The sequence below is a fragment of the Dipteris shenzhenensis genome, chromosome 22, assembly GCF_047967505.1.
Source record: "Dipteris shenzhenensis isolate YYH24624 ecotype China chromosome 22, Dip_SZ_1.0, whole genome shotgun sequence".
Lineage (NCBI taxonomy): Eukaryota > Viridiplantae > Streptophyta > Polypodiopsida > Gleicheniales > Dipteridaceae > Dipteris > Dipteris shenzhenensis.
The window spans coordinates 52,053,217-52,080,780 of NC_141617.1; the positions used below are offsets into that span (position 1 = coordinate 52,053,217).

The following is a 27,564-nucleotide window of genomic DNA, read 5'->3' on the forward strand; positions in this document are numbered from 1 at the left end:
CTCAGATTTGTACTCTCATAGCAGGAGGTAGAGTCGATGGACAGGATTTCCAGTATTATTTTGGTTCTCAGACTCCGTGACACCTGGACTTGTATCTTTGCATTGGCATATTGTACTCATCCCCCCATTTTGCACCCAGGGGCGGTTTCCTTGCATCTAGTTTACTTTGTATTTAGGCTCAGATTTGACATTATGTACTTTCACTTGCATTGTATTGCGTAGCACTTAGATGATATTCGACGATGCCTCTTCTTTGTGGCACGTTGATTTTGTGCTATCTTGTATGCAGAGTTCTTGATGTCCCATGGGCCCATTTTGGCCTTTAGTGGACAATAATACACTTTCTTTCTTTCTTTCTTTCTCTCTCTCTCTCTCTCTCTCTCTCTCTCTCTCTCTCCTATGTAGCTGCCCGGTTTACTATGAGATACGAGGGCAATATCACTGCCTTTATGAGGAGAGGACTGCCGCTCTCTCGGTTGATACACTTCCAGGACCAGGTCTGTGTAGGGTTGTACTTGATGGAGATGCACCAACACCGAGAGGCACTACTGAGACAGGCCAGAGCACTATCAGCACCGGACAGACTACAAGATACAGAGCCGGACCCAGCTCAAAGACAGGTTACAAACTTCTATGCCTTCGAGACGGCTCCTGGACACAGTGGAGTTGAGGATGAGGAGATTGTCGACATAAGAGCAGCCTGGATCAGCAGTCGGTCACACCAGACTCTTCGGACTGCTAGAGTGCACACCATTGAGGTTCGTCCCATCACAGCACTACTTGTAGGGGACCGCCAGAGCCAGAGACGCGAGGGATCACGATCGACATAGCCCGGCGGGTACTGAGATCGAGGCGACCACGGCCACCACCTAGACGCGAGATAGCCCGACAGTTACAGATACGCGACATCTTCATGGCCTAGTGGAAAGACCTGACCTGACTTGATCTGGACACTTGATCTGGAGCTGATATATCAAAAAAGAAATCAAACCTTTTGGCTAGGACTCCTATGATTGATGGGCTCATACTATAAAAATAGGTAGGGTAGAAAACAACAAATGGATTTTGATTTAAAAAGTAGCTTAATCATTGGGCTGTTAACTGTGTTTGTGGACGCAGGCTGCGCTTGAGGAACCAAGACTCTCATTTGTCTTATCAAAGAGAGAGAATTGGATTAGAAGGATAGGTTGTCCACACAAAGAAAGGGGCATCATGATGCAGGAGGTAACAAATCCAACGTTTCCTTTGGGTTGGATTAGAGGAAAAGAATACCCATGGCTATGTTGATCAGGGAACGTAAAGGGATGGACGACTTTGTACTTAGTGATATTCGGTTTATGATGTCATCCACGAGCTCGCAGAATTTAAGAACCCAGAGCCCTCAGGTGACTTCGGGGGGTTACTTACGATGATCAAGATGGTGAACTATACCAGCCCCTCCACAAGGGATGGCTGCTTTCGAATGTTGTCGTGGGCTTAAATAGCAGAAATTAAGGCCTTCAGACACATTTGACGGCAAAGTGATGAAGAAATGTATGCATGTTCCTTATCAGGACAGCTCACTATTGCTAAGAGACAGCTTCGTGATGAAGATAAAAGGGGACAAAAATGGGGGTGAATTAATGCATGCACAGGGTCAAATACCACCCACCAAGAAGTGCACCATAGGGCATGGCTTGAGTCTCCCTGCCAATACCATGTCCATGTTATTCATGTATGTAAAAACTGCCAGCATCTTTCTTTGATGTATCAAGTGAACCAGTGTGTAATCAGACTTCCCTACATTTGGTCATTCGGGTCCTAAGCTCACCACCTTTTGAGATCTGATTTTCTTTTATTTGTTAGGAACATCTAGCGTTGGAATGATTTAGTGAATTCCAGGCATAATTGCAAAGCCTTAATATATCTTAGGTCTTCAGAAGATAGTCACATCACGTTTCAAAGTTATGGTGATGTTCACATCAAAATGGTCAGTATGTCTCCACTTATAAATTGTGTTTGTTGAAAATCATAATTTTCAAAGCAGCTTGCCTGACCCCTTTTCTGAAATCCAGGTATATATTCTTTTCTCTCTTTTTCTCAGTAAGAAGTAATTTATTCCATTCAAAACAAATCATGCAGGAAGTGGGCAAGTGAGAACTCTATCCCTGCCCTCTACAATATAAATAAACATCCATGAGGGTGATCTATAATGCCATATCATACCAAGGGGAGTAAGAGTAACATGAAAAAACAAGGAATCCCAGGTCCTCATGAATGCTCTCAATCTCTCTTGAGGGCTAAAGAGGTCCCAGTGCATCTCTCTTATTAAATGAGATCAGACCAAATGGAAGCCAGTATATCAGCAGCGGTGGTGTGCCCACCAATGACCTGAGAACATATATTCTCATGCAAAACTGGATGTGTGCAGATTTCTAATCTTTTCAACAACCTTGTTGAATTCCAAACGATTATGATAATGCAGGAATAGCAGTTTAATTTGCCTATGCATGTCTATGACCTGAACGGCAGGTATGACATTAGCCTTTTTGAGATTATAGCGGCATTCTGCCTCTGCATATCGACCTGCAAAGAACAGCAGTACAAATGAAATAGCTGAAATGTAACCTGTACCGTGCATAAAATTATATATTGAGACTTGATGGAAAACCAATTACCCACAATTTTCCCATAATGCATTGCACTGTACCTCTGTAAAAGTTTAACCTTGCATTGCAGGGTCCTCCATCCATTGCAAGGTACTTTCCAGACAAAAGCCCCATGGCTAAAGGACTATATGCTAGTAAGGCCACGCTGCAGTCGTCCAAGATTTGAGTTCTGTTATTTACTCTTTTTCCAAATGTCTCTTCAAAAAATTAGCCTGATAAAAGAAGGAACTTTTCTTATCACTTCAAATGTCTCTTCAAACAATTAGCCTGATAAAAGAAGGAACTTGTCTTATCACTCTTAGAAGAACACTCTCTCTCAAATAAAATCGCAATAAAATGTGTTTCAGCGTGTCTGAAACTTTGAAATGTTTCATGCTTGGAACGTTTCATTGAAATATGTGAAACACGCTTTAAAAATCACCCCAATAACTATTCTTTTTCATCATTTCTGCTCACATCTGCCATGTGCTTGTCCCCCTCCCCGAATGAAAACACTTCTATTAAGTATGAAAGAAACCCCAAGAGCAAAGCTCATGGCAGAAATACATCATGCAAAGCATGAGAAACAAGAGGCCCTAAATTGGCAAATAGCGTGCTCATCAAATAGAGCTAGAAAAACACCAAGCTTGAGCCTAAAAGTGCCACCTCAACCCTGTTGTGGACTTTGAGAAAAACGAGGAGCCACTCCTTTCCCTGAGGAAAACTGTCCTCCTAGTAGGAAACTGACTCCTGCAAGCTCACCCAAATGGCCATCAAGGTATGTCAAAATACCAGCCAATGTGTGTGAAGGGTGGTCTGGGTGCCATCCAAAGCCTCTTTGCATGTAGATCTTCCAATATGCCAAGCTGAAATTGCTTGCCAACATCTCCCAAAAAATATCCACATTAAGGCATGTGAGGTCTATGAGGAGAGTGGGGAATATCATCTCGAGAGAATGACTCAGCTAAATGTCATCAAACTGAAAGAGCCAAAGAATTATCATAAATAAAAAACCCGAGGCCCCAAGGAGAGAGCCAAGCTACCGAGCCCCAAGTCATGAAGAAAGGAGAAGGAACGAAGGTGCTCAAGAGGTACAATCATATATAGGATAGTAGACACACACTAGAATACCAAAGTGTATATGGGATATCTCTCATTTTGACACATGCACTCACACATAAGACTCTACTAGAACTCCTCGTAGAACACACTAAAACACACTCAACTTCATGTTCTACCACCCCTCCATGAAGGAAAGGTGAGCGACTACTGGAATGGAACCAAGAACAGAACATGACAATGATGGACTACTAATCTGTGCACCCCAAGTAACTCAGAGGCTAAAGTTAAGCATCTTCAGAGGTTGATCCAAGCACTCTCATGGCTTGAGACTTAACATGACTCAAAGGCTCATGTCTTAGCATGGCTACATGACCAGTTCATAGGTCTAGAAATACACCAACATCTTGGAACTCGGTCAGGCCTGATAATAAAGAGACCCTATCAAAGACAATGCATGGCTCCCACAATACATGTACAGTGTTATTACACACTGACTTCTAACTACCTACAGGCAGATCACGGGAATAGCACCATATCTTTCCTCCCAGCCAACCTTGCTGAAGAACGAGAGCTGACAGAGAATTCGAGTCAGACAAAAATGCGTGAACAATTCATTCTCTTCTCTCTCTAGCTTCAACAAGCCCCATCTCCCTAGATGGATCTAGATGCCACATGTCATCATCACAGGGCCTTCCTAATGCAACATTTCACCCCTCTCTTGGGATGCTTTAATATCCTTTGCCCCTAGGCACATTCCTCGCATTAGGCCCTTAGCCTTAGATCCACCTAGTCTGGTGCTATCAACCCTCACCTAGGACCTTGACATTAATTCCCTCCCGATCATTTACATGAAGCGCAAACAAATAATTACAAACATAGATCCTTTAAGGGAAATGTCGACTGATTCTTCTGAGGTCATGCTACCTCGGCTAGAGCGTAACATTCCTTCCCTCTTCAGACATCAGCATCCTCGATGATAAAGTCTGGGAACACTCTCCGCAACTGGTATACGGATTCCCAGGTAGCTTCGGATAGAGGCTGACCATGCCATGCAACCAACACCGTGGGTATCTTCCGATTTCGTATTTGCATTGTTCCTCGGTCCAGGATTCTTGTTGGTTTGCACCTCGCATTATCCTCTATCTCCTGAAACAAAACCACACCTTCGATTAGTGAGTCACCTGTATGTAAAAATTTCTTTAAGCGCGAAACATGAAAAACCGGGTGCACCTTACACCCCTGTGGCAATTCTAATTTATAGGCTACCTTGCCTATTCTCTTTAGAATTAACCACGGCCCACAGTATCGAGGTGATAACTTAGCACACTCTCCTGAAGTTAACGACTTCGAGTGCGAAGGAATTCTGACTTTTTCTCCCTCCTTAAATACTCTTATAGACCGGTTTTCATCCGCATACACCTTGGCTCTATCCATATTAGCTCTTGCAAGTGCTAGCATCTCCCGCATCTGAACCACAAAGTTCGCAGCACTAGGCACTTTCTGAGGTACTCCAACTATAGTTGGATTTGCTGGTCTATAACCATAGTTCAGCTCAAATGGACTGAACCCGGTAGAGGAATGTTTTCTATCATTGTAGGCAAACTCTAACAATGGCAACCACTTGTCCCATGTATGTTGCCTCAATGATACATATGCCCTCAGCATATTCTCTAAAGTCTGGTTGACTCTTTCCGTCTGACCATCCGTCTCAGGATGATCCCCACTACTCATTCCCAACTCAATCCTTAGTGTCTCAAATATTGCTGTCCAAAATCGACCGGTAAATCTGACATCTCTATCTGACACTATGGATCTAGGCAATCCATGCAGACAAAATATATGTCTAATGAACAAATCCGCTACTTGCGGGGCACTAACAGACTCTCTAGTCGGAATGAAGTGAGCCATCTTGGTTAGACGATCAACCACCACAAGGATAGAATCATACCCTCCTTGTGTCGTAGGCAGCCCTACAATAAAGTCCATGGAAATGCTCTCCCACTTACTCAGTGGTATTTCCAAGGGCTGTAAAAGTCCGGGTGGCTTCACCCGCTCGGCCTTACTTACCTGACACGAGAAACACCGTGTCACATATTCATGAATATGCTTTTTCATCTTTGGCCAAAAGAAATCTCGCTTCACGAGATCATATGTCTTCTCGACCCCTGGATGTCCCGCACACGGGCTATCATGGCACTGTCGAATGACTCTCTGCCTAAGATCATTCTGACTAGGTACTACAACCTTGCCATTTCTTTCCAGCATACCATCCCTTATGGTATATCTTGCATAAGTTTGGCCTTTTCTGGATGCCAAGTCATCCTTTTCATTTTCCCCGGGTTTTAACACATGAGCTTTAGGCCATTAACTCTGGACAAACTCGTCCACCTTTTGAGTTTCTCTAATTTCGGTCATTAGAGCACTCTCTAATACCGTGAAACTCAGGTTGTGCATAATGCGAGACAACGCATCAGCAACCTTATTATCTTTTCCTCTTCGGTACCGAATCGTTAAATTAAACTCCTGCATGAGCTCTGCCTACCTAGCTTGGCGGCCCCTCGAGTCAGGCCGTTTACAAAAATGTTTCAAAGTATCATGATCCACATCTACATAAAACTTTGAACCATACAAATAATGCCTCCATGTTTTCAAAGCATGGATAACACAATACAACTCCAATTCATGAGTTGGCCAATTCCTTTGAGAGGGAGAAAGCTTCTTGCTTTCAAAGGCTACTGGCCTTCCCTCTTGAAGGAGAACTGCTCCCATCGCAATGCCACTTGCAACGGTTTCCAGGAACAACGGTTTCTGGGGATCAACTATTTTTAACACCGGTCCTGTGACCACAGCTCATTTTATGGTGTTAAAACTTTCTTGTTGATTCTGTCCCCATATAAAAGGTACTTTATCTGAGGTCAGATCAGTTAATGGCGATACTATTTCGGAATATCCTTTGATATGCCTTCTATAAAATTGGACAAACCCTAAGAATGATCGCAACGCGGTCAGACTCTGAGGGATTGGCCAAGTCAGTATTGCAGCCACTTTCTTCGGATCCATTTTTACCCCCTCTCGAGTAATTATGAATCCTAAATATTCAAGCCTAACCATACACAGTATAGTTTTCTTTTTATTTACATAAAGACTGGCTTTCCTCAAAGTATTGAACACTACTCTTAAGTGTTCACGATGCTCAGTAATACTTTTACTGAACACTAAAATATCGTTAATAAAATGTACTACAAACTTTCCGATATACGAACGTAGTAAATCGTTCATGAGCATGACGAATGTAGCCGGAGCATTGGTAGGTCCGAAGGGCATTACCAAAAACTCATAATGACCAAACCTGCTTCTGAAAGCGGTTTTATGCACATCCTCGGCTCTAATCCGGATCTGATGGTAGCCACACTTAAGATCTATCTTGCTGAAATCACGGCTCCATGTAATGCATCTAGCAAATCATCAATCCGAGCCATCAGATACCTATGCTTAACAGTGATATTATTCAATGCTCTGTAATCTATACAGAGAATCTATACAGAGGCGAAACGTATCATCCTTTTTCTTCTTTAATATCACTGGCGAAGCAAAAGGTGAGAAACTTGGTTGAATCTGCCCCAACTTGAGGTATTCTTCCAGTTGTCTACGCACCTTCGCCTCTTCAGTAAAACTCATTCTATAGGTTCCTCACATTAGGCCCTTAGCCTTAGATCCAAGTCTGGTGCTATCAATCCACACCTAGGACCTTGACATTAATTCCCTCCCGATCATTTACATGAAGCGCAAACAAATAATTACAAACATAGATCCTTTAAGGGAAATGTCGACTGATTCTTCTGAGGTCATGCTACCTCGGCTAGAGCGTAACAAGTGTCATCAAAATCCAAGTGATGAATATCGTCATCAGACAAACCCAAACCAATGATAGAAAGACCTTTGTCATTGAGAGTTTCCCACACTAGAATTTTCTTTTTATCAGATTCAGGTTTCTTGTCTTTGCCACTAACCACCTTCCACACACCTTTCTTCACAACAAGCAGAAGCCTTAGCTTGGTTTGCCAAGTTGGAAAGTTCTTACCTGAAAACTTTTCAATGACGATTCCTGCTTTGGAATACTCTCTGTCTGCTTCAAATGTTGCAGCAATACGGGCTGACGTGTGAGCTCGGAGCAAAGGCTAGAATAGTATGGGCTGTAGCAGCAGCTCAACTTGCAGTTGGGGCAGAAAATGGCCAGGAAAAGACATCGGACCAGCTGGAATAGCTTAGGCAGAAGCTCATGTTGCAGTCGAAGCAGATGGCGGCATTTTTTGAGGCGTGAATAGCAGCAGCAACAACACTCTTCAAGTAGGTCGTTTTTTCAAAAACAGGCTCCAAATGAGGTCGTTTTTAGGGCAACCAGTAGTAGAAATGTCTCCACAACAGTAAGCAACTATTTCCTTCACAAAAATGCCCCCAAAACAGCAAAAACGAGCTGTCTTTGAGCAAAAAGACGGGCTGCTTTTGAGCAAAAAACGAGCTATCTTTTCCTCTACAAAGACGCCCACTAATGCTCACAAGAATGGTGACCAAGTTGCTCCAAATCTAAGCACAAATCTGAAGCAAAATCGAGGCTGATGGCGCAACAAAATCCACAGCAGCTCCAACTCCATGAATCAGGTCCAATGTCCGGAAAAATCCGCAGCTCATGGAGACGCTAAGAGTGAAGAAAGAAGGGCTTCCTTTTAAGGGAAAAGAGGGAGAGGACCACATGAAGGAACATGGTGGAGAGGGAGAGGGGGAGAGAGAGGGTAGGCTAGGAAAGAAAGAAAGAAAGAAAGTGTATTATTGTCCACTAGAGGCCAAAATGGGCCCATGGGACATCAAGAACTCTGCATACAAGATAGCACAAAATCAACGTGCCCCAAAGAAGAGGCATCGTCGAATATCATCTAAGTGCTACGCAATATAGGGAGAGAGAAGATAATACTCAAAGTCACTAAGCCACTTCGGGCCCACTTCATCATGAAGGAGGCTTCTACCCCGAACAGCTCCGCACACTTCTGGAGGGGCCAGAAGTGTGCCTACTCCACCTTTGCCTCCAGCGGCAATCTGATAACTCCTGTCGCCAAGCCAAACACCGGCTCCTTGCGCATGAAGCTTAGCTGAAAGTTCACCTTCGCGCCATGGGCGTACCAAAGGTCAAGTCCCTGTGGCCCCATCTACTCGTCCATCATGAGTGTAATCTGATTTCCCAAAATAGCATCAAACACCTCCGAGGACCATTTCTCCAACCCTGTGGAGGCAAACGGAAATCTCCAAACGAGGTGTGTCCGAGATCCCACTGCACTGATCAAACCCCCCTTCCGGGGCTGAAGGACCATGAGCGTTACCTCCAATGGTAGAGGATCAGAGTCCGGAATCTCCAGATAGTTCCAGGGTCCTAACCTCCAGAAGTCCCGTGGTAAGGGACGCCCACGCTGGAGGTTGGGAGATGCTGACCAGGAGGACAAGCCTCGTCCCTCAGGTACCCTCCCTAGACAGACCTGCTGCTGCGATGAGGAAGCAGAAGGGGGCATCATTGTTCCCTTGCCTTCTGGCAGGGGTGTCGAAGCATAAGAACCTCCTGCTGAAGTGGAGGGGGGGGCGGCAATAGAGGGAGGGATAAGGACCGGGGGGGCAGGGGGAGGGGGACGGGTGGTGAGAGTAACCATAGAAGGGGGGGCTGAGGGGGGGGGGAGGGGGCCGGGGGAACCCTGGAGGGGGAGGGGGAAGTGAAGAGGAGGAGGGGGCTGGGGGGGGAGGGGGAGGGGGAGGAGGAGGAGGGATAAGGACGACATCAGGCCCCCCCTACTGATCGGGCTCGCCGGGGCTCTGGATCGGCTCCTCCGCGGTCCTCATCGAAATAGCGTCTGCGGCTTCTGCCATTGCCGCATTTGGAGCCCCTGGGGCTCGCTGCTGTTGCAAGGGTGGGTGCGGAGGATGAACCTCGGAAGCTGGAGGATTGGCTGAGTGGGTGGTGGCCCCTCCCGTCGGAGGAGGTGGCTCCTGCTGATCCAGGCCTCTCGGTCAATCCCATCCCTCTGTCTGCGATTGGCCCTCTGCCTACGGCACTTGCGGGCCTGCTTGCTTGGTTTCTTTTTCTTTTTTACCTGTGTCCAATCCCCTGCTGAGGGGGTAACCCATAGGGTCTAAGACTCTTGCTGCTCCTGCCTGAGAGGGCATTGAACTCGGGCCTGCTGACTCTGCCTACTCTGCAGAAGAGGGGGGGGAGGCGCACGAGGGAGGCCACGGGGGCAATCTCTGGCGAGGTGACCCATTTGTCTGCACCAAAGACACTAGCCTGGTAACCCGGAGATCTCCACCCTCTGGCAAAGCGTGCCCCCTTCTAGGGTCTCGAGAAGGATCAACTCTGGGAGGGACTCCAGGCTCTCAACCACCAGTCCGGATCCTGAGGACTCCATCATCTGCTAGAACGGAGGCGGCCGTCTCTTGCGGGGACTCAAGCACTGTGCCAACTGCCCGACCAATGGAAGGGAGGATGGCTCGATACTCCTTGGGGAGCCTTGGGAAGCAGAGTGTACTCGAAAACCGTGGAACATGGTGTGTCGTATCCATGTCCTCCACTATGAATCCATCATACCAAGGAAAAAGGTAGACAAGGTGCAGGCCAAGGAGTACGGGGCTCTGCTCCACAAGTGTTGAGGCGATGTTGGGGGAGCTCAGCTGGATGAGGAAAACGCCTCATCCATAGATGGTGACCTCCTGAATGTCGTCTCCCTCTAATGCCAAGCTCGCTTGGTCCACTCCCTCACCTGTCTCCATGTAGGCGTGAGGCCCACAATTCTGCCCACAAGTGCCTTGTCCTGGTGGGACTGAACTACCTGTTGTACCTGTTGCTTGTCAGCTGAGGAAAGAAGAACCTTAACGGCTGTGGGATTCGAGGGTGCTGCCATAGAGCCCCTCTGGCTAGACCAAGGGGCGCCACCAAGGTTTTTCTTTCGCCTTCACAAGCACAAGTGCTCCTGCTGCAGGGAGGGAAAAGAAAAAAGGGAAAAAGATTGTCAGAGGGAGAGGCAGAGACGAGGTGGGGCGAAAGAGGGGGCAAGGACAGAAGAGGAAGGAGGAGGGCAAGGAGGGCGGAAGAGGAAGGAGGGCGAGAAGGCGAGGGGGGAGAGGAGGGGAGGAGAGGCAAGAGGGCGGAGAGGGGGCGGAGAGGGGAGCATCTTCTTTTTTCCAGAGTGTTGTATGAGGTGGTAGGGTACTCAGACATACAGCTCAGGACAGGGACTGCCTGAGTGGTTCTCCTACTAATTCCAGTTTATTTTTTTAGTTTCGCGAATGGGACTGGCCCAAGTTGGGTCCCCATCCAGCCTTGTTTCACATCTGTTTTTTGCAATTGGTGCATATCTACATTTATGTTTTTCACTGAAAGAGTAATTAGGAATCATTTGAAAAGTGTTGCCTCTTGACACAGTTTGACAAAAATTCGAAGGACATGTTCTGCTATGCAATAATAAATTGAAAAAACCCATAATAAATTACCAAGAAAGTCGATCTCCTTGGCCAATAGTTAAACTGATGTCCAGTTGTACTCAAGTTTGCAGTTCCAGTTTCAAGAAGTAAAAGTTATTGTTATCCAAGAACAAGACTTGCATATGGCCTAAAAGATAACTAGATAAATCTAGATAGAGGTCACAAACCTCTTCTCATGGCAGCATTCGGCCAAGCCTGCATCAAATGTGCGGCACAAAAGATTGTATGCATTCTGTTTTCAAAAAAAAAAAAACTAGAATCTCAAATACACACATCTGCTTTTCAGAAAAGAGACAACGAGAGTTTCAGCAGAATTCATGTTCAAGGTTTACAAGGCTTTCAACCACAAAATGTAGACAAGTTCTTCACCTGTATAGAGATGACACGAGCAGATCCAGGAATTGTGTCAGCTAGGCGACAAAATTCCATCACACCGAATGGTGTTTCATTGCTAAGGCCAATATGCCTTATCTGCAAATATTACTGAGCATGTTCATAATGAGGCTACAAATTCCTTGATACATATGTGACCATTTTGACAAACAGCTTGACCAACCTTGCCAGAAGCAACGGCTGAACTTAAAGTCTCCAGTTGTTCCTCAATAGACACAGATGTATATTTGTGACAAGGGTTATAGTCGACCTCCCCAAACATAGGAACATAGCTATAAGACAGCACATTATAATAGTGAAAAGCAGATCACAATTTATCTTCGCCATGAATTGTCACAGGAAATTGCAAGAAACTCAAAAGCTGTGAAAATGAATATACCGGTCAGGCCAATGAATTTGATAAAGATCGATATAATCTGTCTGTAATCGCTGCAAGCTGCATTGAATAATGACTAGTTACCCTCAACCTTTCTTGAAGAATGTACAAGGATTCCAAGGTAGAAGAGTAAGACCTAAATATAACATATCACGAAGTTAGAATATAGCTCTTAAGTACAACCATGGCTGCAGTGCACATTATTGTATCAAATGTTTACCATACTTTTGTTGGGTCAGATATGTTACCCATGGCTCGTTAGTGAGTGAAACATGTTCAAGAAAATCCTTCCATTGGCTGCTTGTAGACGTGCAAACTTGTTGCCTTTGTTTATGCACAAATGTAAGCCTTGGTTTCTTTATCAGTACATCAAATATTTTGTCGACCAGCAAGATATTTGGATTGTAACAACATGTGTCAGACCTATCAAAAGATATACTTTGACAATGCTTTAAGGATCCAACATTAAGCACTCTTGATTATGATCTGAAGTTCTTACATCCACTGGCAATTGCAACCTACGAATAGAGATCATACAGCAAGGGTAATATTAGATGATCCTTTTTTATCCACAAAGAAGACTCCTATTAAGTATGCAAAAAGTCCCAAGAGCAGACTACCCAAGGCAAGAGTCCACATTGCAAAGCATAGAAATATCCAGAGAGGGTCAAGCCATAACCAAAAAGCCCGGTCAACATCCAAGGATGAGGCTGAAAAGTGCCATCTAAAACCTGCAGTGACATCCTGGAAGAAGGGATAGCCTCTCGACTCCTCGAGGAAAATAATCCCCCTGGAAAAAACAGCCCTGGAGGGCCCTTGCATACTTGACCAAACACCATCAAGTGTGTACAATGCCTGTCCAAATACTCACCATGGTGTGAGATGGGTGGACTTGGGAACCATAATTTTGTGCATTTGGATATCTAAATATGCCAGGATAAAATGCTCGCTATGATCTCCAAACAGGTGACCATTGGGGCATGTGCAAGTTTGTAGGTAGAGGAGGGAACACGTCCACAAAGCACAGCTCAACCAAATGACATCAAAATAAAAAAGACCAAGAGGAGCTATACATCTCATAAAACATCCGAGACCCACACAGAGAGAGCCATGCCATTAAGTCTCCATGAGAAGAGCCTCCCATTCTTCCACTACACTCTTAGCTAGGAGGTTCCAACTCAACGTTAGGGACTGGAAGCCCTCAAGCTTCTCACTGGGAGGAGTTTCATATCTCTACAAATTTGAAAAAAAAAAATTGGATAAGGCTTTGAAGGTCTCTCAGGAATAGAAAAATCACTATCTTCTTTTGGCTTCTATTCATGGAGGGATTATAGTAGATCAGTTGGAGGTCCAGGTTTCAGACTCCTTTTCTTGCTTGTGTTGCCTCTCTGTTGAGGATTCCATTTAACATTGCGGGATTGCAAGACTTTTGATTTTATTAGATTCATTCCTTCCCCTTTCTTCATCTGTCTATCAATCCACTCCCACTCCCCTGGGGCCCCAATGCAAGTATTTTTTGGGACACTCCAATAAAGCCAAACCCTCTAGGAGCCCAGAGGGATGGGATCTAGATAATCTTTTTTGCTTTGAGGGGGTACAATATCTGCAACTCTGGCCTAAATGATGTTCTAACGTCCAAGCCTTATTTATGCCATTGAGAAAATAATTAAAAGGAAAATTTTTATTCTTTTTCCATGCAATAAGTTGTATTTTCATTACTTCATGCAAATTGATTGCCACAAAACACATACAAGTCACTTTCCAACAGTGCCACAACCTGAAGTCATAAGAGTAAAGCAAATAATCATATTATTAGTGATATTAAAGATTCATTTCAAGTAGATAGGTGCCTTCACCTCTAAGCAATGAATCAAGCACAATGATTGAGACAAAAGCCACTCTTGTTTTGATCAAGATATGCAAGGTGGAAAATCTACAAAATGAATCAAGCACAAGTACTGCACCAAAATTAATGCTTTTATAATCAAGGTTTGGCATATGTTTGCATGTCAAAAAATCTATTTATTTTAAACAAAATTGTGGGAAGCTTCAGAAGTGTACCTTCCATCTAAGGCATTCATGATATTTTTGGCATCAACATAGAGTGGGCCACCTCGAATCCAAGTCATTTGCCCTGATGGTCCTGTCACCTTGATATAAGAAACACATATTCTTTAAGAACATGAACACAGTTCAACCACCTAAATACATTGATAACGTTAAAAGTATGTTGTGTAAATGAATGGAAAACTTTTGACATTCATTCCAAAACATGGTAAATTTTGTTTGACATAGCCAAAAAAGGGATATTTTATGTCCTGAGATAAGTCGAACTAAAATTTGAAGGTGTCTTCCCAATGTAGAGTATGTATGCCTTGCAGCTAGAACTATGACATGATCTTGATTAGTGTATAGTAATAAATAATGCATGTCCTACAAAAATAAGATAGAATATCCCATAATAAACCTTTTATAGAGGAAAGCGTGGTTTGTAGATGGATAGAGGGTATGCAAAATGACACAAAGCGGGCATGCAAAATGACACAAAAAAACTTTGGTACGCCTAATGCCAGAGTTATGGTCATGTCCTGTGAACAATCTTTCCCCATATAAAATCAGCATTACGCAAGGTTGAAGGAAAAAGGCTCCTCTCCAACATGATGTCGATACAGTGCTTGATAGATGCTAGAGAGAACATACAAACCCGCTCATGTTGTCCTTCAGTAATTGCAAGCCAATAGACTATCGTCTCACCTTTTTCCCAAAGAAAACATTAGTTTCTTGACTCTAAACTCAATACGTACAACAACCCCCAGGTCTTGGGAGAGCCAAAATAAGTGTGAAAATCTAGCCACTTTTCCAATATTTCACCTATTGTTCTTTGTGTCAAGGAACGCCTTGGTAAATCCAAGGCAGATCAGTTCTAGAACAAGGGCAACAAGCCGAATTAACAATCTGATCTTACCATATTGCAACTTTAAAATTTATGCAAGTTTAGCTACGCTAAAGCAAAAATTCTAGTTGACTATAATGGGTATCAAAAAACTAGGCACAAGAAGCTGCCCTTGACTAGTAAAGCCTATCAAATGCCAACATAGTCAATGACCAATTACCAAAAACGATTTACTATTTACAGCTTTCCTAAGCAACTAATAATTTGTTGAATCTTTCAACCAATCTTAAAACATCGATTCTTGAATTTAAAACCCTAATTCATTGAAATTAAACTATGAGAAAACAATCAAGAAATGGAATACTACCTTAATAAGAGATTTGAATGTGTTCTTCTTCTATAGTAGGCTATTGTAAGCACAATAGAATGTCATGTACACAGCAACAATAAGATATATGTATACATGACTTTGTAAATTACTAAAGCAAGATTCCTTACGCATGCATATTATAGTCCTCACTGTTGAAATCCAATTTTGGTATGTCATATATGCAGGCAACGCTCTAGAAGAACGATATAGGTAGAGTATTAGAGAATGCATATTTTTGTCTTGAATGTTATCGGGAAACTTTTGTAGACACATGTTGTATGCGTAAGTTATGATATAGAAGTGAATTATGGATATAATGTTGCCTTGCTTGCTATAGTATAGGCCTAAATTTTGGTTTCCTGGTAAAAGCTCTTTTGTAGAGATTTTCAGTTGCAGAAATCAGGGATTTAGAAAAGTTCTTTTCTTCTTGAAAAAGACTTCTATTAAGTATGAAAGAAACGGTTGAGAAGAAACTCAAAGCATAGATACACCATGCGGTATTGTGCACAAAGACCTTAATGCTAAAAGGTTTTTAGAATTAAAGCTTTCAATTGAAAGACAATCTTATGCTTTCACAATGATAATCCAAGAGCTAATAGTTTAATGACATTTAGATAGATAAAACCACATTACAGTTCATCATCAAACTAAGATGACATTTACAAGATGCTATTTTTTGGGGAGGGGGGCAAAAAAGAAGATGACAGAGATTTCAAAGAATAGCTTTTGGGTAATTTCTAAAATATAAGTTTCCAAGCTATGATGGTTTCCTTATTAAAAAAAGTCAAACTTCTCCATAATATTATCTTTTATGCCACAGATTTTATTGAAACAACATCCAACCTTTGTTGCTAAAACCACTTTATCCCGTGAGGTTCTTGATTCTTTGAGCCACCGGCCGACATACTCTTCAGATTTTCCCTGAGTTATCGTATGCTGTGGAACTGGATACCTGAATGGAAAATACCGTTGTGAGTCTTCACCGTGCTCAATGACTTGTAACATCTCCAACGATCAAACCAAAACAGAGAAACTCTAAGGATTTTAAAAAGAGATAGAAAGCTACCATTATGAACAACTTTGAGGGTTCGAAAGCCAAGACTGTAAGCAAAAAATCTGAATTCTCATTATGGACAACAAGCTCAAAGGAGAAAGGAAAGAATGAAATACATTTTTGTACACAAAAGACCAAGGGTCTATGATGACACAATTACAAACCAGCGACAAGGTTACATCACAAGGGTCTACCTAAAGTAAGGACTAAGCAAGCATATCAAAAACCAATCATATGAAGGCATGCAAGACCTAGAGTCAGTTTCTCTGTGATAGTAAACAATACCCTTATCTCAAGGTGAGCAAGTTATTTTTCCAAAACATTTATCCAAACATGGGCATCCTGTAGCATTCCACCCACTCAGATTGTTCGTCATCTTGGTTACCCTTTGGGGTGGGGTCTCACTCATCGTACCAAACTAATTGGGTGATGGTCAAGTTTTGCAAAAAGCTAGAATATTGGAAATTAGCAACCTGGCCTTTGCATGTTCGGCTTCGGATAGTACAGTCCATCCTTGTGGCAGATATTCAATTTTACTTGCCTTTGATCATGTTCACCAAGGCACATCTTGCTTCTTTCATGTCTGCCATTATGGAAATCTTTTGGCGTTCCAAACATGGCAGAAAAAGTATCAGACTGCTTTCAGTGCATCAACTTTGTTCTCCTAAGATGCATGGTGGTTTGAACATCATGAATATCCAGGTGCACATCCTTGCTTACAAGGGAAAAATGTTGCTGCAATTTCTGCAAGGTGATCAGCCTTGGGCTCTTATAATTAGATCTCTAGTTACACATATCAGTATTGCTGCCTTTGGCCACTAGTAAAACAATTACCGGGATTTCTTATTTGGTCGCATTGATGGCACTTTGCCTGGCTGCCCTTTGGTCTCCAGTTTGCTTCTTGATTGGAAGCACGCCCTCTCTCATCTGGAATGGAATGGTCGACAATCTTTGCTGGGGAATTCTTTGCGAGCTGAAAGCAATCACTAGTCAATAGTTTTTTAGTCTCCACTGGCTTTACAGGAACCTCGTCGTTCCTATTTTGTTTCTTTTAAGGACATCACTTGTATTGCTGATGTTATTCAGGATGATGGCTCTATACTACCTTTTTCTCTGGCAGCTACACGGTATGGCTTGGGCTCTCATTATCGTGCTTTGTGGCAACAAATTGCTTATATACTTTCGCCTTCCTCTGGAACTTCAGGACAGGTTAGAGGATTGGACTTTGACTTCACCAGGGTCCTCTTCTCGCCCTTTGAGGCTATCTCATATTATGGTGCATGCATTGTATAAAATCCTTTTGCCTCAACCTTGGGTTTCAGAGAAAGGTAATTCTATTTGGTGAATGCATCGCACAGCCAAGTGGTGGAGAAAGAGATTAAAGCAGCTTTGGGCTTACAAAACTCCTCTTTGGCAACAGGTTTTCTTCTGGCGAGTGCTTCTAGGCATTTTGCCATCTGGACAAATGTTGGCCCATAGACACATTGCTCCTACTCATTGCCACAGATGCTTGAGTCCTCAGGAGACTGTGCCTCATTTATTCTGGTTTTGTTCATGTTCTCATGAGTTCATTGATCATCTTCACCAGCGCCTGCGAGCCACATTACCGACTACTTTTTTTGGGAAGTTTTTCTGGCTCTTTGGTTTTCATCCACCCAGACCAGAGTTTCATCTTTTCTTTGTTTGGGTTCGCTATTGGGCACTCTGGACTTTATGGACAGACAGGACTGTAAAGTCTTTGGTGATCCCATATTTTCCTTGTTTGGATTTTTTAAGCGTTCTCTGCATTGATTGCTTGCAGATGCACTGCATAGATCATGATGTATATTTAGCATACACTGAGATTTTCAGTTGATGTACTTTTCGCTGCCTCGTTTTCAGGTTGCTACTCTTATAATATAATCAATCAAAAGTTTTCACTATAAAAATTAAAGTGTGTGCCCGCACTCATGATTGGGAGAGTTGTGGAAGAAATAGAGTTGGGAGACGTCCATAGGCTGTGTGCTCTCTCTCGGTTGCTACGTGTTTGGAAATTGTGATTCCCTGAGAAGGGCAGGCATTGAGAAGACTTGATGCTTTCAGCAAGAGATATGAGGATGGGTTGTTTCTAACCTATAACTTCCCACGCTTGGGTTGTTGATGTGATTGGCTGTGTGGGGAAGAGTGGGCTGGTTAGGGAAAGAATTCGCTCTAGGATCTCAAGGATGAGATTCCTACCCTAGAGACCTAGATGTGCTGCAGTTGAGAAGTAGAGGAAAGAGAGGGTGTTCATAAGCCTAGAGCAAGGCTTGTCTAGGAGATTCGGGCATCAAAGATAGGGGCGTTATGATTGGGGCAGGCGCTTGGCTTTGGGAAGGAGTGTATGGCCTGATTTTAGAGTGTTTTGGCTATTTTTGGCTGGCTGGAGAAAAGCGGGATCAGATCTATTAAAAGCGAGACTGTTTTTGGTCAAAAAAGAAGGTCGCTTTTTTGTTTTTCTCTAGCGAGGAAAGCACTTGCTCTAAATCAAGCACCCACCCTAAATTCGCCTAGCTTTTGATGGCCCTTCCTGGCTATTTTTATACCCGGGATTCCTCTCTCATTCACTTTAGCACTTCAGCGCATGAAGGCAAATTTCCCACCCTCTTTCCGTCTGAGATCAGCCTATCCGATTCCGTCATCTTTCTTGCTGTCCTCTACCCACCTGCTTCCTTGATTCCACGCAGCACAAGATTCTCTTTTGCTAGTGTGAAGAGCACGTGTTTGGACGCAGCGGTTTTTCTTCTAGTCCCTTGCGAGATATTTTCCAGCCATGGAAGGATATCAAAGTAACGAGACACCTACGTTGGATTATTGTTTTATCGAGATGGAGGACGAGGCTACATCGGAGATTATTCCTCGTAGACCTCATGACCTACTACAAGAGATGGATTCCTTGATGGATGAACTCTCGGCAGCTCTTCACTACTATAAAACCCCTCAGTACCAAAAATATATTGAAGAAGGCTTGTGTTGTTCTAAATATAGACAGCTTGTTTTAGAGTCGTTATACCGCTTCCAAGTTATTGAGAAGCGATGAAGAGGTTGAAATCCTTAGTTTTGACCGACACCCAATTATTTTTGGCTCGACTAGATCTTTTGAACCACTTTGGTTATACAAAGTGGTGCACCCATCCCATAAGTACTTGTTCGGATAAGGTGGTTCTGAGTGCTCAGGCCTAGGTGCACCTAAATGTGTAAGAATGCCAAGGGCCAAATGTTTTAATTGTGCCCCAAGAGAGGGGTAAATGGTGTACCAAGCTAAAGGGCTAAAATGATGACATGTGGCAAGAGGGAAGCATCTAGGGATTTGTGGGCTTGTGGATAGGCATGAAGAGAATGAATTATGTATTGTGTGTGCATGCAATCCATGAGATAGGCTGGGAGGATAATCTGGATGCCATCGCCTGTGATTGTGAGCTTGAATCAACGGGAAGAAGTTTCTTGAGTTTTTCTGCCCGTGCCCGTGATACAAGAAAAGAAGGCAGAGATTTGTATGTAATGTGTCATTTGGTATCAGAGCGCTCAGGCTGGACGATGGGATTCATACGAGTTGCGTATGAAGGGAGCGCAGTGTGTATTGGGCGTGTGACGGCGAGCGACGCATGCTATTAGGTGGTCACGGGTTTAGCTGTCTCGTCCATTGGCATCATGCAAGGATTACGGGTGGTTACCTTTAGGACGACGATACAGCCAAGTTGCTGGTTATCTGGGTAGTGTGGATGAACGGCGCAGCTGTTGGACGTCATCGTAGGTTCATACCTGGTATCACGCAAAGGAATTCGGGACCAAGACTCCAGGATATTGCAGGGACGTACGGTTCACGTAGGAATCTCGGAAGACAGGCATGAAGCAGTCTTGAACACTCGTTGATCTGCAACTAGTTTAGAAGGATATTCCGAAATAGTGTCGCCATTGATTGATCTGACCTCAGATAAAGTACCTTTTATATGGGGACAGAATCAACAGGAAAGTTTTAACACCATAAAACAAGCTGTGGTCTCAGGACCGGTGTTAAAAATAGTTGATCCCCAGAAACCGTTGTTCCTACCTAAATGTGTAAGAATGCCAAGGGGCAAATGTTTTAATTGTGCCCCAAGAGAGGGGTAAATGGTGTACCAAGCTAAAGGTCTAAAATGATGACATGTGGCAGGAGGGAACCATCTAGGGATTTGTGGGCTTGTGGATAGGCATGAAGAGAATGAATTACGTATTGTGTGTGCATGCAATCCATGAGATAGGCTGGGAGGATAATCTGGATGCCATCGCCTGTGATTGTGAGCTTGAATCGACGGGAAGAAGTTTCTTGAGTTTTTTCTGCCCGTGCCCGTGATACGAGAAAAGAAGGCAGAGATTTGTATGTAATGTGTCATGCCCCCTCCCCCGCTCCCTCTCAGCCCTGCTCCCCTGCTCCCTCTCTGCCTGCCCCCTCACTTCTCAGCCCTGCTCCCCCTCCCCCACTCCCTCTCAGCCCGCTCCCTCTCAGCCCGCCCCCTCCCCCACTCCCTCTCAGCCCGCCCCCTCACCTTCAGCCCTGCTCCCCCTCCCCCGCTTCCTCTCAGCCCTGCTCCCCCTCCCCCACTCCCTCTCAGCCCGCCCCCTCACCTCTCAGCCCACTCCCCTCTCCCCCGCCTCTACCCTTCCCCCCGCCTCCTCCCTCCCTCTACCCTTCTTTTGCCTATACCCCCTCCCCCCACCTCTACCCCTTCCCCTCACCTCTACCCCTCCCTCACCTCTACCCTTCCCCTCTACCCGCTCCCTGCCCCCGCCTCTACCCCCCATCTCTACTTCCCTCTCCTCTACCTCCTTCTTCCCTCTCCCGTCAGCTGCCCCCTCCCCTCTCAGCTCGCTTCCCCTTCCTCTCTTCCCCACTCACTCTACCCTGCTCCCTCCCCCAGCTTCTGCCTCAATCCTCCTTCTACCCCGCTTCCTACCCCTGCCTTTTTTCCTTCTTCCTGTCTTCTCCCTCTTCCTTCTCCCGCAGCATTTTTTTGGAGCGGAAGGAGCCCCAAAAATGTTAGAGTTGGCCTCCTCACCTCGATTGGCGATGGATATTCCGTCAGCCAATCCTACTCCACCTCCACCGGCCGTGAAAACTATTTCTTTTTCTAAAAACGAGTTGCAGCAGCTCAAGAAGGACGTAGAGATTGAATGCTCTACCACGTTGCTAGCATGCATCTTTGGATCTCACCCTTCTAGATCCCAAGCCAGAGATTGGATGCTTGTGGCTCTCCCCCCAGACCTCACTCCACGATTGTTAGATGTTCGTCTTCTGGGACGAGGTTTTTTCCAGGTTGTTTTTGACACTCCAGAGGCTGCAAGCACTGTGCGTTTTTACACCTGGGACACAAGAAGATCTTCTTTGATGCCTTTGATATTGGTTTCGACTCAGTGGAGGCTAATAAGGAAATCTTTTCTCTCTTCATCAGATTTCTCGGGCTTCCTTAGGTTTACCATCGACTTCTTTCTGTTATTGGGGAGCATTTTGGTGCGGTTGCTGAGATCCCACCCCTCCCTGGGTTGCCATTGACTGCAGCAGAGGCAACCAAGGCTGATGGGGTACCTAGAGTTAGGGTCCTCTGTAAGGATCCTAACCTCACGTTGGACCATGTTATGATCCAGCGCCCGGATGGTTCCTTTTTTCGCCAGAGAGTAGAGATTACACGCAGGCAGGACCAGTGCAGGATATGCAAGACCATTGGACACTTTGCCAGGGATTGCCCCAGGAAGAAGAAAAGGACCAAGAAGCCCTCTGGTACAACTACCGCCCCACGGTCTCAACAGGGGGGTGGTACAAGTCCAGCACTTGCTCCTCGGCCTCGACAGGGGGGTGGTACAGGTCCTGCACCTGCTCCTCGACCTCCGCATGGTGGTCCTCCTAAGGATGGTGGTGGTACAGGTCCAGCACCTGCTCCTCGGCCTCGAGGGGGGGGTGGTACACCTGCTCCTCGACCTCCACATGGCGGTCCTCCTCAGGATGGTGGTTTAGCTCCTACTCGCCAGAGTGCTCCTCCACGGAGCACTCCTTTGATACCGCCACCTTCTACCTCAGTTGCCTCGCGACCTTCTACCTCAGGTGCACCCGACGCATTCTAGTGGGTTCCGGTTCGTGTGCAGATTCCTCCTTCTGTTCACGAGGGTACACTTGTGGACTTTGCTTCACCTCGGGCGGTCCCTCCAGTCTCACCTCGCACAGTCCGAGACGCTAAAGCTTCGACCTCCTCCCCGGTTGCAGATTCTCCTCTAGAACCAGCGGTGCCAGACACTCTCCTTGAGGCAGTAGAGGTCTCCGTGGCTGGGCAGACACAGGATCGAGAGCAGTCCTCACTTCCTCCCTTGGATAGGGGGAAGGGGATGGTTTACACTATTGATCCTCTTCCCTCAGAAGGGATCCTTCGCACTCCGGTGTTTGGCTTGCTTCATAGTAACTCATTTTCAGCCCTAGCAGACACTTCAAATTTCCCAGAGGAGGAGTTTGTGCCCTCTACTTTTGGTGAGCCAGTGATTGGGTTTCTTGTTGACAGGACTTCTTCTTCAGGCGGCAGGGTTCTTTCCCCTATTGATGTTCCGCCACTTGGTTCCGTTCCTCACTCCTCGAGCAAGAGGTCTTCCCCTGTTGAGGGGTTTGTTTCCGCCACTAAGGTGTTGCACTCTACATCCTCCCATCGATGAGGATTATTAGTTGGAACATACGGGGCCTAGGTGGCATCCCACATCGCCGCCGTAGACAGCTGATCCGGGATCAGCTTCATCCAGGTGTTATTGGGGGTTCCATTGATATCTTATTTATTCAGGAGCACAACCTGGATTCTAGAGATTGTGCCAAGTCATGCAAGTTGCTTTCTGGCCATACTTTTTGGTCGCCTGCCTTGGGCACCAGGGGGGGCACTTCTATTTCAGTTTCACAGTCGGTTCTCCCCTTGGTTGTTGGACACGGAGTCATTATTTCCTCTAGAGCTCAATGGATTATTCTCTTGATTGGAGGGCGTAAGGTTGGCTTCCTTAACCTATATGCCTCCAACATTAGAGGGGAACGTGTCATTATGTGGAAGGATTTGCTCTCCTGGGCCCCCATTGCAGATTCATGGGTGATTGGAGGTGACTTTAACATGGTTAAGTTACCGTCAGACAAAAAAGGGGGTAGAGAAGGAGGACTTAACTCTTTGGAGAGAGCATCTTGGGAAGCCTTCCTTTTTCACTACTGTGGCAGAGATACTTGGTTGGATGATACCTTTATTATTCAGCCACAATTCCTCATGTTCTCTTGGTCGAACAGGAGGCAACAGATGCCTAGTCATGCACGCATTGACAGATTCTATGTAGATGATTGGGCACTAGACAGAGGTGGATCGGTATGCATTGCTGTTGGAGTTTCCACTTCAGACCACTTTCCTGTTGTGCTGGCTATCTCAGAGCCTCACTTGAGAGGCTGGTCTGCCAACATCAGGATTCCAGATTCCTTGTACACGGAGGAGGACCTTACAGAGGCAGCCCTGCAGATATGGGTTTCTCATGTCTAGGGTGGGCAGCCATTGCCATCACAGGTAGTTGCTGCCCTTTCTGGTATTAGCGACTTCTACCTCTCAATTGCTTGTACTAGGAGACGAGATATTCTCAGACCTGAGATTGGTGTTCGCCAGCAGTTGGCAGCTTTGTAGAGGGAAGAGCAGAAACGGCCTTCAGATGCTTGGATTCAGGAGCGCCTTGCTGCAGCAAGGGCTCATCAGCAGGTATTGCTTGATCAGAGAGGAGAGTATGCCTTTCATGCACGGTAGTCCTTCTGGATTCAGATGGGTGGCAGAGTGAATAAACACTTTTTCTCTACTCTTGGCCCTAGACATAGTAGAGAGAGTGTATCCCAGCTTATTGACTCACATGGGGTTTTACAGACAGATCCTTCTTACTGCTGATTTTTATGCCACCCTTCTTACTGCTGATCCTGAGACACGGGATAGAAAGGATGCTAGACAGGTTATTTGGCAGAGCATCCCTTTGTTGGTGAAACTGGATATGCATGTTTTGCTTGATGCACCTTTCACCAACACAGAGTTCAAGACTGCACTTTCAGCCCTTCACAAGGGCAAGTGCCCATGTTCGGATGGCCTTACCCCATCTTTTTTCATTGCATTTTGGGATATGATTGGAGACTACATTACTTCAGCCTTGCAGGGCATTTGGGACTCTGGTGAGATGCCCGAGTCGCTTACAGACGGTCTCATCCACCTTATCCCGAAAGGAGGTTGCAGAAATCTAGTGTCCCAGTGGAGGCCTATCACACTTCTGGGGACTTGTTACAAGATTCTGGCCAAGGCAATCAGCCTCCGATTGCAGCCCCTTCTCCCAGATCTTATTCATGACACTCAGACGGGATTTGTGCATGGCAGAAGCATTTTTGATAACATTTTCTCTTTCTGGGAAGCATCAGAGTGGACCATGCAGAGCGGCCAGGGTCTAGCCATTCTACTTTTGGATTTTGAGAAAGCTTATGACAGAGTAGATTGGGGTTTTTTGGAGGGCACCCTTCTACGTTTTGGCTTTACTGATGCTTGGATCAAAGGTGTTTCCTCTTTGTACAGATCAGCCCACAGCCACGTACTTATTGGTGGGATAAGGGGTGAGAGATTTCAGATTTCCAGATCAGTCCGTCAGGGATGCCCCCTTGCTCCTTTTCTTTTTTTGTTCGTGGCCCAAGCTATGAGTATCTATGTTAGATCTCAAGCTGACATCTTTGAGCTGAGACTTCCCATTAGAAGGGAAGAGGAGTTACTTGACAGCGAGTTGGCAAATGACACAGCAGTTTACTTGCATGCCACTCCACAGACGCTCTCTTCTTTCAGGACAGCATTGGATTTATTTTGCTTGGCGGCGGGGGCGCAGAGAAATTGGCACAAATCCAATGGCTTTTGGATCAGTGATGAGGACACTCCAGTTTGGGGGCTTGACATAGGATTCACTTGGGTTCAGAGGGGTGTGCCTGTCAGGTATTTGGGCTGCCAGGTCGGCTTGGATATTTCTTCCACGCAGCAGTTTGCTCCCGTTTTGGAGAGCATTAGGAGGAAGCTCCTTTTTTGGAGTTCAGCCAAGCTGGATCTTGCCTCTAGAGTTGTGGTGGTCAACCAGGTTCTCTTGGCCACAGCCTGGTTTGTTTGTTCTTGCTGGTGCCGTTCTAGGGACTGCATCTCTCGGCTCAAGAGACCGATCAGAAATTTTCTTTGGAGTGGGCTTGATGGCACAGCAGATGCATTAGCCAGGGTGGCTTGGGAGACCCTCATCCTCCCTACATAAGAAGGGGGTCTCACTATTATTGATCCATATTTACAGTGCAGAGCTTTACTATGCAAGATGGTGGTGCAAGGACTTATGCCAGGGCAGGATCCGTGGAAGGCCTTTCTTATTAGTAGCATACAGAGGTGCACACCTTCTTTAGGAGGAGACTGGATGAGCAGTATTAGGTGGATCTCACCACAGCACACCTTAGATCACCTTCGTCCCCTCTCATGGTTGCCATTCTGAAAGCATGGGCCAGTTTCAGGAGCACTCTTCGAAGGATTCCTCCTTGCTCTCGTGAAGAGATTGATAGGCAACCCATCGTGTGGAATGACAGTATTTTAGATGATCATGGCAAACCACTTGGTGCCTCATTCTACATGCAGTGGTCCAGGTGGGAGAGGGGACCTGCATCATCTTTGGGGTCTTGGAAAGCTTTCCGCAGGCTTCCAGAGGAGACCAAATCTCAATTGACAGAACATCTCAGAGGGAGTGCAGGGAGGATCTTGCAGATTGAGGCAGCCCTTCCAAAGGATTGGGTAGACACAGATGATATGCCACTCACTTGCTCCACTTGGGCAGGTACTTTTACGAGAGGCGGTGTTCCGCTTGAGGTTTTGGCCTTTCGAGATGTACAGGAGGATGCTTTAGTTTTTAGTGTACAGGATGGTGGCAGATTGCTCACGTCCACAGAGGACATCTTGCTGGAGTCTGCTTTCAGCCTATCAGGGTTGTAGGTCTTTTGGTGCAGGGATCAAATTCAGAGTGGTTCCTCGACCCATACCCCCGGCTACTCTCCACCGGGTCTTGGAGGCTTTGGCTCTACGGGGGAGTTCCCATTAGGTATTTGCAGTGGGACCCTGGAGAGTGGGAGTGGATTGACGTAGGGCATTGAGAGAAGAGCATCCCCTTCTTTCGTTACACGGTCAATAATGCCAGGAGATTCCAACTCAGTAGTAGAGGTTGAAGACCTTCCAGAGTTCCTCTTTGGGAGACATTTGATATCATTGCAGATCTGCAGAGGTGCTTCTAGAGGAGACTCTGGAAATCCCACAGGAATAGAAAGATCACTCTCTTCTTTTGGCTCTCTATCCATGGTGGGATTGCAGTGAACCTTTGGAGATCCAGGTTCGGAGCCGACCCTACTTGCCCTCGTTGCCTCTCTGCTTTGGAGACTATTCAGCATGGTTTATGGGATTGCAGACATGCGAGGTTTATTTGGATGGGGGTAGCTAGGATTTTCAGTCACTTTGCCCACTCCCCATTCTTTATGACATGGGGCTCAGTGGCTTGGCTTTCTCTTACAGGGCCTCAGGTATTCTATGAGAGACTTGACTCCTCTCGGACCATTTTGGTTCGACGTCATCAGATTGAGTCCTGTTCGTTGGATGTGGTACCACACCTTCCTTTCACAGCTGTACATGCATCTGTGGATACTTCTTGGGAGATTCTAGCGAACATAGCATCCTGGCATATCTGTAGGGCCAGATGCACAGAGGCTTTGGAGAATACTCACGTTCATCCCTCGCACACTCTGGCTAGTATCTGGACAGACATCGTACATACTTTGATGGCCGTATCAATGAGTATGCAAGGAGACTCTTGTGTAGACTCAGCTAGGAGGGCTTCTTTCTTCAGGGAATGGAAAGATTCTCCTTTCTTCTCTGAGACTCCTACAGGGTTGAGGTGGCACTTTCAGCCTCAACCTTGGTTGTTTTGCACCTCACTTTGAGGGGGTTTTATTTATCCTCATGATTTCATGATGTATTCCACTTTGAGCTTGCTCTCACGGGTTTTTTCTCTTACTTAATAGAAGTCTCTTTCTTGAAAAAAAAAAAAAAAAAAGACCAGGTTTTGCTTAATTTGGTTTTGATTTGTAACTAGTGGCATCTATTATTTGATGGCTTTATACTTTTCTTACATATATCTTAAAGTTTTTTAGATATATGGTACATTGATGGTGCCTGAGTATTTGTTACATGTTAGACT

General features: G+C 45.3%; 1 protein-coding gene across 3 annotated transcripts in view; it reads right to left on the bottom strand.

Annotated features, from left to right (window-relative positions):
- The window catches only part of LOC147888267 (uncharacterized), a 112,355-nt gene that overhangs the window by 41,466 nt on the left and 43,325 nt on the right, over window positions 1-27,564 (bottom strand). For all 3 annotated transcript variants that reach the window (XR_015543108.1, XM_087393500.1, XM_087393499.1), the window contains exons 3-10: window positions 16,080-16,188; window positions 14,035-14,123; window positions 11,977-12,033; window positions 11,761-11,869; window positions 11,574-11,675; window positions 11,372-11,436; window positions 2,690-2,793; window positions 2,501-2,565 (exon numbers count right to left, since the gene is read on the bottom strand). Coding sequence is in view for 2 of the 3 variants with exons in the window: in XM_087393500.1 (XP_087249626.1) it covers window positions 2,501-2,565; window positions 2,690-2,793; window positions 11,372-11,436; window positions 11,574-11,675; window positions 11,761-11,869; window positions 11,977-12,033; window positions 14,035-14,123; window positions 16,080-16,188 (700 nt within the window). In the remaining variant the exon portion in view is untranslated. The remainder of the gene's footprint in view (window positions 1-2,500; window positions 2,566-2,689; window positions 2,794-11,371; window positions 11,437-11,573; window positions 11,676-11,760; window positions 11,870-11,976; window positions 12,034-14,034; window positions 14,124-16,079; window positions 16,189-27,564) is intronic.